This window comes from Lipophrys pholis (assembly GCF_963383615.2).
Source record: "Lipophrys pholis genome assembly, chromosome: 2".
Classification (NCBI taxonomy): Eukaryota; Metazoa; Chordata; class Actinopteri; order Blenniiformes; family Blenniidae; genus Lipophrys; species Lipophrys pholis.
In genome coordinates, this window is record NC_137636.1 from 21,656,504 (window position 1) to 21,669,065 (window position 12,562).

At 42.1% G+C, this 12,562-nt stretch overlaps 1 protein-coding gene across 1 annotated transcript in view; it reads left to right on the plus strand.

Annotated features, from left to right (window-relative positions):
• LOC308106697 (neural-cadherin) overlaps nt 1-12,562 on the plus strand; it is a gene marked incomplete at its 3' end in the record, with an annotated part of 401,833 nt that overhangs the window by 364,774 nt on the left and 24,497 nt on the right. The window contains 1 exon segment of the mRNA XM_080458585.1: nt 797-977. Within this exon segment, the coding sequence (XP_080314711.1) occupies nt 797-977 (181 nt within the window).

A 12,562-nucleotide genomic window follows, 5' to 3' on the forward strand; every position in this document is an offset into this window, starting at 1 on the left:
CACAATTTTTAGAGCTGGATTTTATTCATGATAATACATTTAGACCCCGTTTAGGCGACAACTTTTCAAGTGAAAACGCAATCCAACACTTGGCGAATTCTGCTTCAATTCAATTCAATTAAATTTTGTTCAATTCAAATCAATTAAACTTTATTGATATAGCACCACATACAATACAATCACTTCTAGGTGCTTTTAACAGAGAGAAACCCAACAAGTACAACAGATCCTTCACAATAATAGGAAGAGTCGACATCGAAGGATCAAATAGCGACATCGCTATGAACCCTTGCCTGCCACAAGCCAGTTATTCCTGCGCTAACTTTTCTGACACCTCCTGCTTGAAACCCCAAAAGTCAGAAGGATCACAAAGTTGCATATTTAGTAGCTTCGATTACCGTTCTTCAGGAAACCCACACCCAAAACTTATGTTTTTCCCTTGAAAATGCAAACAGAGCCTTAACTTAATTTTCCTCCGCTGAATCGTTGCACGAACTCATTCATCCTGACATCACATGGCAGACACCACACTGTAACAATACCTTTAGCCTGTTTTTCCCAAAACTAAGGTGCATCAGCAGCCTTTGATGAATATAGCTTCCCTTTTTATAAGCAGTTTGTTTATGGCTGTCATAGCAACACAGTAATCCCATATTACAGGAACTGACTTTCTGAAATTTGCCGACCTGATACACCAAGTATGAACGCTGATTTAACTTTTAGTTTCTGTTGACGTGTTCAGGTAACTGTTTACTTGCTTCACGGCGTCCTCATTTCCATTGTGTATTCCCTGCAGGCTGCATGAGGGATCTACGCCTCAATGGTCGCTACATGCCGCTGGACAGCCAGCCACGAGACGGGGTCTCCCAGGTCAGCGTGCAAGGCCTCTCTGCCGGCTGCTCGTCTGACTCCTGCAAGCGGAACCAATGCAGCCCACCCTTCACCTGCGTCGACTTGTGGAGAGTGCACGAATGCAGGTACACGCACACGAAACCCAGCACATGCTGGATGTAACCGTCCCCAGTCAGCCGCTCCACGTGAGCACTTGGTAACGGGGGCATTTGACCCTACTTGCTGTGTTTGAAGATGTTTCTCTATTCATGATGTTGATATTATTTCTGTTCACAACTTTAAAATGGCCTGGCCCCGACACATTTAAAATTCTGATCACATTAAAGAAACCGAAAAGCTCTTGTTTTGTCTTGTAGCGAGTGAAAGACTCTGGCAGTCATTTTTGAGCAGAACAATGTAAAAGTCATAGAAAAGTGTGGCAGTCTGTTATCAATTGTACATGTTATTAGTAGTAGGTCATAGGTTAGGCTTGTAATACTTTCAACATCGTGTATATATGAGTCGAGAGCAAAAGGACAAAGTTTTATACATTTGGGGGGCTCAGTGGTCAAATGGTTGGAGATTTGCTGGGAGACTTATGAGATTATCCAAACTGTATCCTTGAGTGAAACTTAACATTTGCCATTTCGACAGAAAACATTATCTATGCAGGTTTTTCTACTTACCTGCCTTCTGCACTCCGTACGGCAGTGGTTCCAAACGTTTTTCAATGGAGCCTCCAAGAGAAGCTCTGAGCGACAAAAAAAAGGAATGGGTAGTCTGGTTTCTTTGACATGAACAAGTCAAAGGCCGTGTTTACACCAGATACTTTCTAAGTGAAAATGGAAAACTATTGTCGCAGTCACCATAATAACAATCCAACTTGGTCGTCTGTCCGTACCAGTGTCCTTGTACTCCCATCGTTAAGGTTTTTAGTGTATCGTTCTCTGCTGCATGTGTGTGTGTGTGGTTTCATTACAAAAAGAAACAACAGCACCAACGAGAGGCCCAACATGAAAAACTTAAGCATTTTCAGTGTTTCTGCCATTTCTGTGGAAATGAACGTTGTTTTCAAAATGTTGCTGAGGAAACATGGAATGATTCTGAAACTAAAACACAAAAAACTAAGCATTTTCACTTGAAATGCTGTCATATGTATTTGGGCCTTATTCTTCCCAGAGAATGTGCCAATGATCATTTTAAAAGCTGCAGCTGCCGGTTGATCCTCCCATGGCAATTTTCTACTTGGAGGTTGAAACTCATTTGAAGGTCTTTGAAGTAGTTTGGCAGCCGAGTGCTTAAAGAATCTGGGACAAATTTCTATCAAGAATTGTAGAAGTTGGTGTGAGATTAATTGATAGTAGTAGTGCTCTGTCCAGTCATACTTCTTGTTGAATGCTTTTCTTCAACTTCGACTCTCTGGGTCTTCACCCTTGTCACAAACAAGTGTGCAACACCTCCCAGGAAAACCTGACACTCTTGATCTTTGGACATATTTGCAGCTATTTTTTCGAGGAAAGTCATCATTCCTTATTTGAGAATGAGAGGAAGATATTTCTATCACTTACGGATGCCATGACAGTTTGGTTCTTTGGGAATGCAGACCACCACAGTTATTTATTCCTCCAAGAGCCAGAAATGCTGCAATATTCTTTGATTTGGTCTGTTTATCTTCAGTTTCCATTAGATTGTAGTATTTCTTGTGTTTGACTAAAGGAGGATTCCACAGACTTGGATTCTGATGCTGGAAGGTGGTGGCAAGGATGTTGCCGTAATTACAACTGGCTGGATTCGGACTTTAGATAGATACATAAATCTTGTCAATGTTCAGTCACATCATAACTGGCGTAAGGTGCTCCTCCTTAAAGCAAAATGTATATAGCAAATAAAGGCAGTCTTAACTATAACACAGTGAAAAAGTGAGAGAAAAGTAAAAAAAAAAAAAAAAAAAAAAACTGAATAAATTATATTTTGCAATATAATTGTCTATCTGGTGCCCTCAGCATGCTGAATCTCCTGTCAGTCAGAGTGCAGCAGCTCAAACAGAATCCTAGGTGGCCTCCTGAGACAGCGGCTGCTGCAGAGTTCTATCAGCGAGCGAAGACAGTGGCCAAGTAATGACCCTTTGAAGTGGCTTTTCGTGTGCCATAGTCCAGCTGGAGAACCACACAGAAATGTGGAACGCTAGCAGTTTCCTCCTGAGAGTCCGCCGAGTGGAGACGCTGCTGGTTCTTCTTCACAACCGCCAAGATGTGAGAGCTGCAACTTTGTGTACATTCATGAACTTGAAGCTGGAAAATCTCTTCACACACTCTCCAATGATACAGACAGCAGCAGTTGGGACTTTCTGAACCCCCGTTTTACTTGATGTGAATGGACAGACGGTGACTGTCAACTATAAAACTAAAGTACGAGGAGAAGATGGACTGGGAGTCATGACACTCTGGAGGAAACATTGTTTGGATTGTCCATCTACTGAGCGTGTGCAGAACTATTAGTTACTACGCCCATAGTGTGCATGGGGCTGTAGCAGCGGGTTTCCTGTGGGGAAGGAGCGTTGTGTTTTCCACCGTTTCCATGGAAACAGAGTCAGAGCGTTTTCCAAAAGTTCCACCTTGGGGGCCATTTATAAAAAGTTGAATTTTCAATAACTCAGAGCACCGTTGTTGTGTAAATGGACACTCAAGATGCTAGAAAGGTTTTCTAACTTCACTTGAAAACAGAGCCTGAGTCTCTCATCATGTTTCCTCCCACAGGCCAAGCGCATGCTTGGTAGGTCTTTTGTTGACTTTGAATGTATTGTCTGTGGTTATCTCTGAGTCAGCCTTGTGATGGACTGGTGACCCGTCCAGGGTGCACCCTGCCTCTCACACTGCGTTTGGTAAGATACCCTCTGATCTGGACATGAAGCCGGCCTAGCACATGGATGAATGGATGAATAATCAAACGATGAAATACATTTTGGAAATATACACCATATAGAACAGGCAAAGGGTAGAGCGCATAACTTTGCCAACACCAGATTTGTCACCATGGAAACCAATGGATCACAAAGTTATTTGATCCACCACCATCATTCCCTCCTCTCTCGTGTTTTTTTTAAATACTGTAGCTTCACGTTTGTTGAAATGTTGTGGTTAAATGAGGATGTTCTGATGGCTCCTATTCTTTTGTTACTTGAACAAAACTTTAGAGTGAGTTGGGCCGTGATTGGCTGAGAGTGGAGAAGGGGGGCGGGGAGCGGAGCGAGCAGTGTGCAAGCAGACGGCTAATGGCAGCTTCAGCCCTGATAGATGTCTCACTGCAGAGCTCCAGCGTGTCTACAATGGAGTGAATATACATACATACATACCAATAAATACATAAATACATGCAGACAAAAACATTACCTTCGACCCAGCTTTCACTGGCAAAGGTAATTAGAAATAACCCAGTGAAGTGACAATGTTGATTGCTCTTTTGCTCCCTTTTCTGATGAGACCCTGCAGGTAAAGTTAGTTATCTCTCAGTTGGAAGGTAGCAGGTTTGATCCACCAGCTCCCACTGCCCCTGCCTTAAAGTGTCCTTGAGCATGACACTTACCCCTAATTCCTTCCAATGGATGGGTGACAATGTAAAAAGTGCAATATAATTGAAATCTGTTTGCTTATGATCCATGTAATTGCAGCCACTTTTGGGTTTATAAACTCCACATCAGGTTGGACACAAGGATTTGTCATGCAGATGTATTCATGATGTCTTTCTGTGTGAATCAGTCTCCCCATGGAAGCTCAATATATGGAGGTCAAAGCTGTAATCATTTGTTTCAGGGGAAGATTCATGAATCAGACAGTACGCAACTATTCAGGATGAATAAACATCTCAAATTGTTCGTAGTTAATTTTGAACAGCTTATTCTCTGACCTTAGTCTCTTAGTTGTTGTTTTTTTTTTTTTTTAATAATTCAGACCCAGCAGACTGTCTTCTCAGGGTTTGTGGGCGTTGGTGTAGCCTGACTGAACTTGTTTTTATTGCTGCTCCTTTCCGGATGAAAAATAAATAAATAAATTCGCGTCTGAAAAATGTGATGTGACTGCCAGACAATCTGCAAGTGCCAAACTGGTTGAAGGTCATCACAAATTACGTGTCCATTTTGTTTTCTTCTGAAATTGATGGCTTCCCTTTGAAATACAGATGAGTAAGTAAACTCATTTCGCTGCTTGGTCATGGATACACTGTCATGTGGACTCAGATCAGCTCTGTGCGGTCGGTCCTAACTCTGCCTGACAGAGAACAGACAGTGCGTGGCTGTCAGCTATGACTACCAGTTGCATATGCTATGGATTCTTTTTTAACGACAGGTGAATGCAGGAAAATATTTTTACCTGGCTGACATGTTTCGGCTGCGTCTGCCAGCCTTCCTCAGGTTTGGCAACGAAAGGTTTGTGCGTTTATTTAAAGTCCTGTCCTATTTTAAGCATCCTTGTACAATATGTAATGTGACATCAACGAGGGTTTTAGTGAATAGCGATATGACATCATGTGAAATGAGGATTTCATCTGTTTGTGGAGATCTTGTGCCCGTTGTTTTGAGTTTTACAGTGATGCTCTGTTGTGCCAAGGAGGGGTTTGATAATATCTCCCAGAGCTTTTGAGAGGTTGTCGGTGACAGCTCTAATGCTGTCCACTATGGGGCGCCGTGGGGTGCCATTTGTTGTATATTTTTGGAGTTCCATATATTTGTGGGGTGATACTGGCTGTGGGTATTAGGTATTTGTCATATTTGTCTGTGTCTATGATGACAGCTGTCCTTCCTCTATCAGCACGTAAAATAGTGATGGTTTCACCTTGTCTGAGCGCCTGTATTACTTTTTCTTCTTTCTTCGCGATGTTGCTGAGGGTGAGCTTTGCTGATTTTAACATGCCTGCTACTGTGTTTCGAAGTTCTGCTTTGCGTCCCAGGTACTGAATTTGTTGAGTTCGGTTGCGAGGATGAATTCTTCGTGTGGTATTATTTTAGGTGTAATGGCGGAGTTTTGATGCTGAGGCTTTTCAGTGTTATATCCTCGTCTCTGCATCGGAGGTTGAATTTAAGGTGGTTCTTGAAGCGGGCTCGTTCCACTTTGGGAACCATTTTCAAAAAGTTGTGTTTGTTAGTGGCTCCAAACACTGTTGTCATAGAAACAAACACCCAAAATGGGACGGAAGCTTTCCATTTTCACTTCTCGTGTCTTTTAGTCCCTCCAGGATCTGCATGTAATAATGACACGAGTTCTCTTTGGGATTTTATTGGTTCAATTATTTGCCGCTGTGAAACTGCAGCCATTTACCTGCTGGAGATTTGTGTTGAAGACAGAAGGTGGAATGTTTTAGACAACAATGCTATGTACATTAAAATGCAAAGCTTTACAACATGTAACCAAATGAATGTATTGTCACACTGAGAGATGAAAACAGGATGAAGATAGATGTATGCAGGTGTTTCTGTCAGGTCGCTGTGGATAACGATGTGCTCTCCCACTGCCTTACGCTCAGTGTGGGGATAAATCCAGCTGTCCAATATAACAACTATTAAACAGATGACTATAATAACTGTTGTTTCAGTTCCCATGGGCACCACTCTTACTAATAAAGGAGAAGAAATTTCAAAGAAGTGATCGGTCGAATCATGAAAATGCATTACATCCAAAAGGAGAGAATAATCTGTAAAAAAAAAAAGTTTTAAGAAGTGTGTGTTGAATCAGAGTGAAGATTGTTAATTAGAATGCAGGGCCCTGTGTTAGTGTGACGCCTGACTAACATCTACTAACTGCTAATAAGATATATCAACCCCAGAGTTGTACGGTGAGAGTATTCAGTGATTTGTTTCATTTTTTGTTGAACTGTCATTTTTCAACCACGTTTCTATTAATAACGGCCTTTAAAAGATAATGAACGAGGAAGTGACGACCCCTGCTCAATCACAAAGTTTTGGAGGTGGAAATTCTTTCTCAGCCCCTCAACCCCAGTCAGAATCACACTTTTGCTTGGTCAACATTCCGCTTGCAGTTCTGTATTACTTTCTGTGCAGATGTTACGTAGTTTGTCAGCAGGAAATGGGAAACGTTCGGTGAGAAGAGCAAGGGGTAACAACCCTCTCCTGTGGCAAAGGGGCGAATCAAACAGTGCTCGGAGCCACATCCACTAATCTCGGCTATTTTTCTGCCATTGGAAACATCAGCCTCCATTCAGCCAGTGCAGCCCCCAAGCTTTTAATCTCACCTTCTACTTATTTTCCACTGCTCTGATCCACTCACTCAAATCATCCATCCACCGATTTCTTTTTTCTTTTCCTCACAATGGCTCTCATTCTCACACTCGGACCCATCGTCACTCTATTATATATATATATATATAACTCTCATCTGGCTCACTCCTGCTGGGGTTTTTAACCCCCTTACTACTGACACACACCGACCACACACACACACGGTCCACTTGTTTGCCTGCCCTGCTCTCTCTCTCTCTCTTCTCTCTCGCTCTCTCTACCACTCGACCCCAGCCATGAAAGATGATTAGAGTTGTACATGCTGACGTACAGTGTACGAATCTCCTGTAAAGTCTGTATGAAGAAGTATTAAAGTAGAGTTATTACGCACCCGGTGACATATCAATGGTTATAAACGATCCACACTTCTCTAAAACAACTACCTCACAGTGATCAGAGTAACCTCACCAGCCAACCAGAAAACCTCCATTTAACGTCTTTTTAAATCCCGACTGAGTGACAGCTATGCTCCAGAGATCACACTGTGCAGGTGTAATTGCTCCTTATTAGACAAATCTTGGATGATGTCGGACTTGCTAAATGTCACGTTAACAGATTTTTTATTTTTTTTTTTGCTTGAATTCCAGGCTGAAAAGGCAAAATCAGAGTTATGCTAGTTAGAGGCTTTTCACCATTGCACTTTTTCTGGAGTGTTGCACAAAAATCTGTGACGCTAAGGCCCCCTCCCAGTCTGTTTTTTTAAACCCCACTTTTTCTCTTTGGCCTTCGAGACACCATGTGCGCTGTTGACTTTTTAATTCTACATGTTTTTTCATGAAAAAATCTTATTAATGCTTTTTTTTTCTTTTTTTCTTTACTCCCCTACTGCTAGTTAATTTGAACTCTGTACAGCACTTTGTCCATTGTGGATGTTTTCGTTTAGATAGATTTGCTATGCTGCTCTGGGCCTAATTGTAATCTACGGAGGAAATCCACAGCGAGCAAGCCAACACCATGTTGTGGTACATGCGATTTCTTAGTTTTGTGAAGAGAAATGTGCTCATCTGCTCGCCCACAACTCCAATGAGCCAGAGGTGTACTCAGAATCCTGCAGGGCCGCGCTCCTGCAAGGTTTTAACCTGCTTCTGCTTTAACACACCCGAGCTTCATGTTCTCAGGTTCATGAAATTGAACTATGATCGAATGAAAAGATATTGGACATCTTTGTTTAAATGTGAGTGAAAGGCGAGTTTTCTGTAAATGTTTGGTAATAGGCTCACCAGATCTGTGTACCGGATGGAGAATGTATTAGTATGAAATTACTACAATTTAGGAATGGTAGTAAAACACCCAGACCTCCTGAATCAGAGGAAAAAACTGATTGTTGAAGGAACGCTTCACTGCAGAAAACTTTCATTTCAAGTCTGACAGGCAGAGAGGAGCGTCCAGCTGGAATCCAGTGTTTTATTGAAGCCTACTGCGGCATCAGGTCGGACCTCCAGTTATATTGGAGAAACATTTGTAATAAAACTCTCGACTGCAGCAGAAGTCTACATTAAAAACTCTGTCAAACTTTCCTTCCAACACCAAATATTGCACAAATAAAAATGAAAAGTTATGTACTCAGTGTGAAATTTGGTCCTTTTTCTAATTTCATACCTAATTTGTTTCCTAATTCATTTTTCATGGAGTGGAAAAATTGCCACCGGATGATGTTGGAGAGAGGAAGAAAAAGAAGGAAAGAGGGAGAGACTTCTGGAAATTGCTCATTTGACTCTACACACAGTAATATTGCCCCTTGGTGCACAAAGAAACACATAAGAACAGCCTTGGATGTGATGAAGTTTGTTTTAAAGTATGTTGCTAGCATTAAAATGGCATTGGCATTTAAAATAATCTCAGTCCAATGTAGGGTTTAAATGATTTCTACATTATTTGATGGATTTTGAATTAAGCAGGAGCAAAGTTCATCACTTGTGATGGTTTATGTTGGAACAGGAACTGCATTAAATGGACTTGGTCCCCCGTATTTGCAGCTTCCACTCGTCTTTAAAGACTTTGCAAAATGTTTTGGAGTGTTTTTGTGGGAATTGGCGCCCTTTCATTATGCAGCGCTTTCATGAGGTCAGGCGAGAATGTCTGGCTCACAATCTCTGCATTCCAGTTCATCCCAAAAGTGCTGAAGAGGTTGAGGTCGGAGCTCTGTGTGGGCGCGTCAAGTTCTTCCAGTAAACTCATCAGACCAGCCTTCATGGACCGGCTTTGTGTGCTACAGCTCAGTCATGTTGGAATAGGAAGGGTCTTCGACAAAGTGCTGCCATGTTGGAAGCCAAAATGTTTTTGTACATCTAATTGGAGGGAAACTGAAACACCTCAATTCAGTAATGAGCATGTGAGGCTCCATACTTTTTTTTCTCTCCATATAATAGATGTAGAAAATGCAAGGTGACAATGTCGTAGTGTGTCGAGCTCATGTGCACAATTACAAAATGCTTGGACAAGATTTAAAGTGACATGCAAACCCCCCCCCCCCCCCCCCCCCCCCAAGTCAATACTCAGTGCAGTCTTTTGGTTTATGCCTCTACCAGCTTAAATTGATGCCCATTCTTCTTTGAGAAATCGCTCAACCTCAGTCAGATTAGATCGAAATCGTCTTTGACCAGCAATATTCAAGTTTTTGGTGATAGACTGGGCTGGTCCATTCTAACACATGAACATGCATTGATCCAAACCAGTCTTTTCACAGTTTCACAGAGGCAATAAAAACATCCATTGACTTGTCAGTCGCCAGCTCTGCCAGAAAAGTCTAGTAAAGTCTTGGGGTATATCCGAATTGTCCCTCCTATCTCCTTATCTATCGACTTTTCCTTAACCCCAGAAGTGTTTTGTGTGGCGGCCATGATAAGGACTGTCCGAATTCTCAATAAGCAAAGGAAAGTAGGCCTGTTGCTTCCTTTAGAGCCTCCTTTAGCATAGGAACCACTGATGCTTCCTTTAGCGAAGGAGGCGAGCTCATGCTGCCCCTCAATTCCTTGCGGCGACAACGTTTAAAGCTTTTCATCCGAGCGTTCAGGGAAACTCACGATGTCGGCTTTTTGTAGTCAATTTTCGGAAACTTGTAGTTCTTTCCCCCACCATGGTGGACGTCACCAACTTGCGCCGCAGTCGCATTATTATGATGTCACTGAGTGAACGTGCGGTCCGACTGCCACACCACCGTGATCGCCTTTCACTAACTACTTTAGGAAGCCTTCTAACACCTGCCCTTGACGTCATCCACGGGGTTAAGGTAAAGTCCATTGATAAGGAGATAGGAGGGACTTTTCGGACGTACCCACGGTCTTGTCTCGGTGTTGGATTGCTTTGGTCTTGGTTTTGACTCGACCTGGAGTGGTGGTCTTGACGGCAACACTAAAACACTAACGGAGCAGAGAACAGTGTATTTAAGCTGAATTTAAAATCTGTTGTAATTGTTGAAGATTGTGGTTAAAGGCTTCAAATGGCTTTCAAAGCAGACAAAAATGTTAATTGACAATGTTTTAGAAACCTGGCTATAAACACCACAAAATTGTGACTGTTTTTTGAATGTTTTTTGCTTTTTCAATTGAAGTTTCTGTCCAGTTAACAGAGAAATTCCTAGACTTCCCCAGGAAAACTCCAGCTGTAACTTATCACTGACTCACCATATTCATAGTAGTACTTACAGTATAGTGGAGCTATCACTACCTTATGTGATTGCCACATAAACCGGAGAGAGAAATACTGAATGTCAGGCCATTTGTGCTCTGTTCATTCTCCTTAACTGTTCAAGAACAACTGGACAGGTGTAGCGAATGTTGTTTTGGATTTTCCATCTTAGGAGTTGATATTCTGTGTGACACAGTGCTAAACTGATAAGCAAAACCAAAAATAACAAGAATTCTTAATTTGCAAACACAGTATTTGCAGTGTAAAGCTTCATTATGACTGCTTTGGGATGAACTCTGGCTCCCCTGCAGGCATAATCAAAAGTTTTTATTTATTTATTTTTTTGCTTTTCCCCAGCCTCACTGCTCATTAATGAAACTCTGGGATCTCTTGGAAAACCATCGGAAAGAAACACCGTTTGTGTGGCAGCATGAAAATTGAGGTGGAAATCTGCTTAACTAACCTGATCTTTAAAACGACTGTGAAAAGTGCTCCAAAACAGAAATGAGTCAGGCATCAGACTCTTTGCGAGCACCACACCTGTCACTAATTGCAGTGAGTGAGCGCGGCGGCGGCGGCGGCGGCGGCGGCGGCAGCTCGGCTCTGATAAGACGCCCGTCACGGCGCTGATGGGAGTCATTACTAATAACGGGCAATGATGAAAGAGAGAGAGAGAGAGCGCAGACGCAGTGTTGTGTAGTTGACTGACAGGTGTCCTGCATTCGACACCCACACAGACTCCAACCAGGCGTGATGAATACTGAGCGCGGAGGTTTGTCTGCGGCTTAATAATCCCTCCCAACTGCTAATTACCTTTTAAATAGCAGCTTTTTACAGCTGCTGCAGGAAAAGTGAACATTTCAAAGATTTCCATTGTCTTGGGGAAGTGCGTCAAAGTCGTACTTCTGGGCTGAAACGGCTTGAGGGATGTTGTTTGAACACTCTCTGGTAAGGATGCAGATAACGGCGATAACTACTAAAATCAGGCCATTTCAAGCAGAGACACAGTGTTTTCTCCTCTTTTGGCAGCAGTTTAAACATCTCACATCACATCAACTTCTCACAACAGTCATACAGTTAGACAGAAATATAATGTACTTATCAAAATGAAGTGGCTAAGTTCTGCCAGCTCCCCAAAAACAAAAACATCTACAAAAAGTTTGACATTTCACTTTTAAAAATGTGTTATAAATGTGGACCGATTCAAATATTTACACATGAATAAAATTATTGCTTTCATTTCACCCATTTATTCATAAAGACAACACATAATATTGTGTAACTGTGCCAGTGAGAGCCAGCTGGCTAATTTTGGCAAGATGTTACAGAATTCACAAAAAATGACACCGCAGAGGCAAACTTACAGCACCAAAGCAAGAAATCTGAAGACGGAACAACAGCCATGCTGAGAGAAACAGAAGTACCAGAACAGTTATACAGAAAACCCCCAATAACAAATGACGTTGAGCATACATAGCCATGTAAAGAATAGAAATCACGTCGATACATGCAGAGAAGCAGCTACCTCAGGAAAGTGCAAAAGCCGTAATTTGATTCCAGTAAAAGGGGAAAAGATGTTCGCACATACAGTACAATCCATTCCATGTGATGTTTTACAGATTGTAATTTCCCCTCGACTCTCCACTCTCGCTTGCATTTTAATCACTTTCATCTTTTTGTTATGGTTCATGCTTATTAGGACCTGAATTCTGTTTGTACGCCAGCAGACAGCTGTTTTTAGTATTTCAAACACTGCTAATCATCCACCCAGCGTGCAGCAGCTAAACTCAACTAAAACTAGCTGATGAACACGACGGG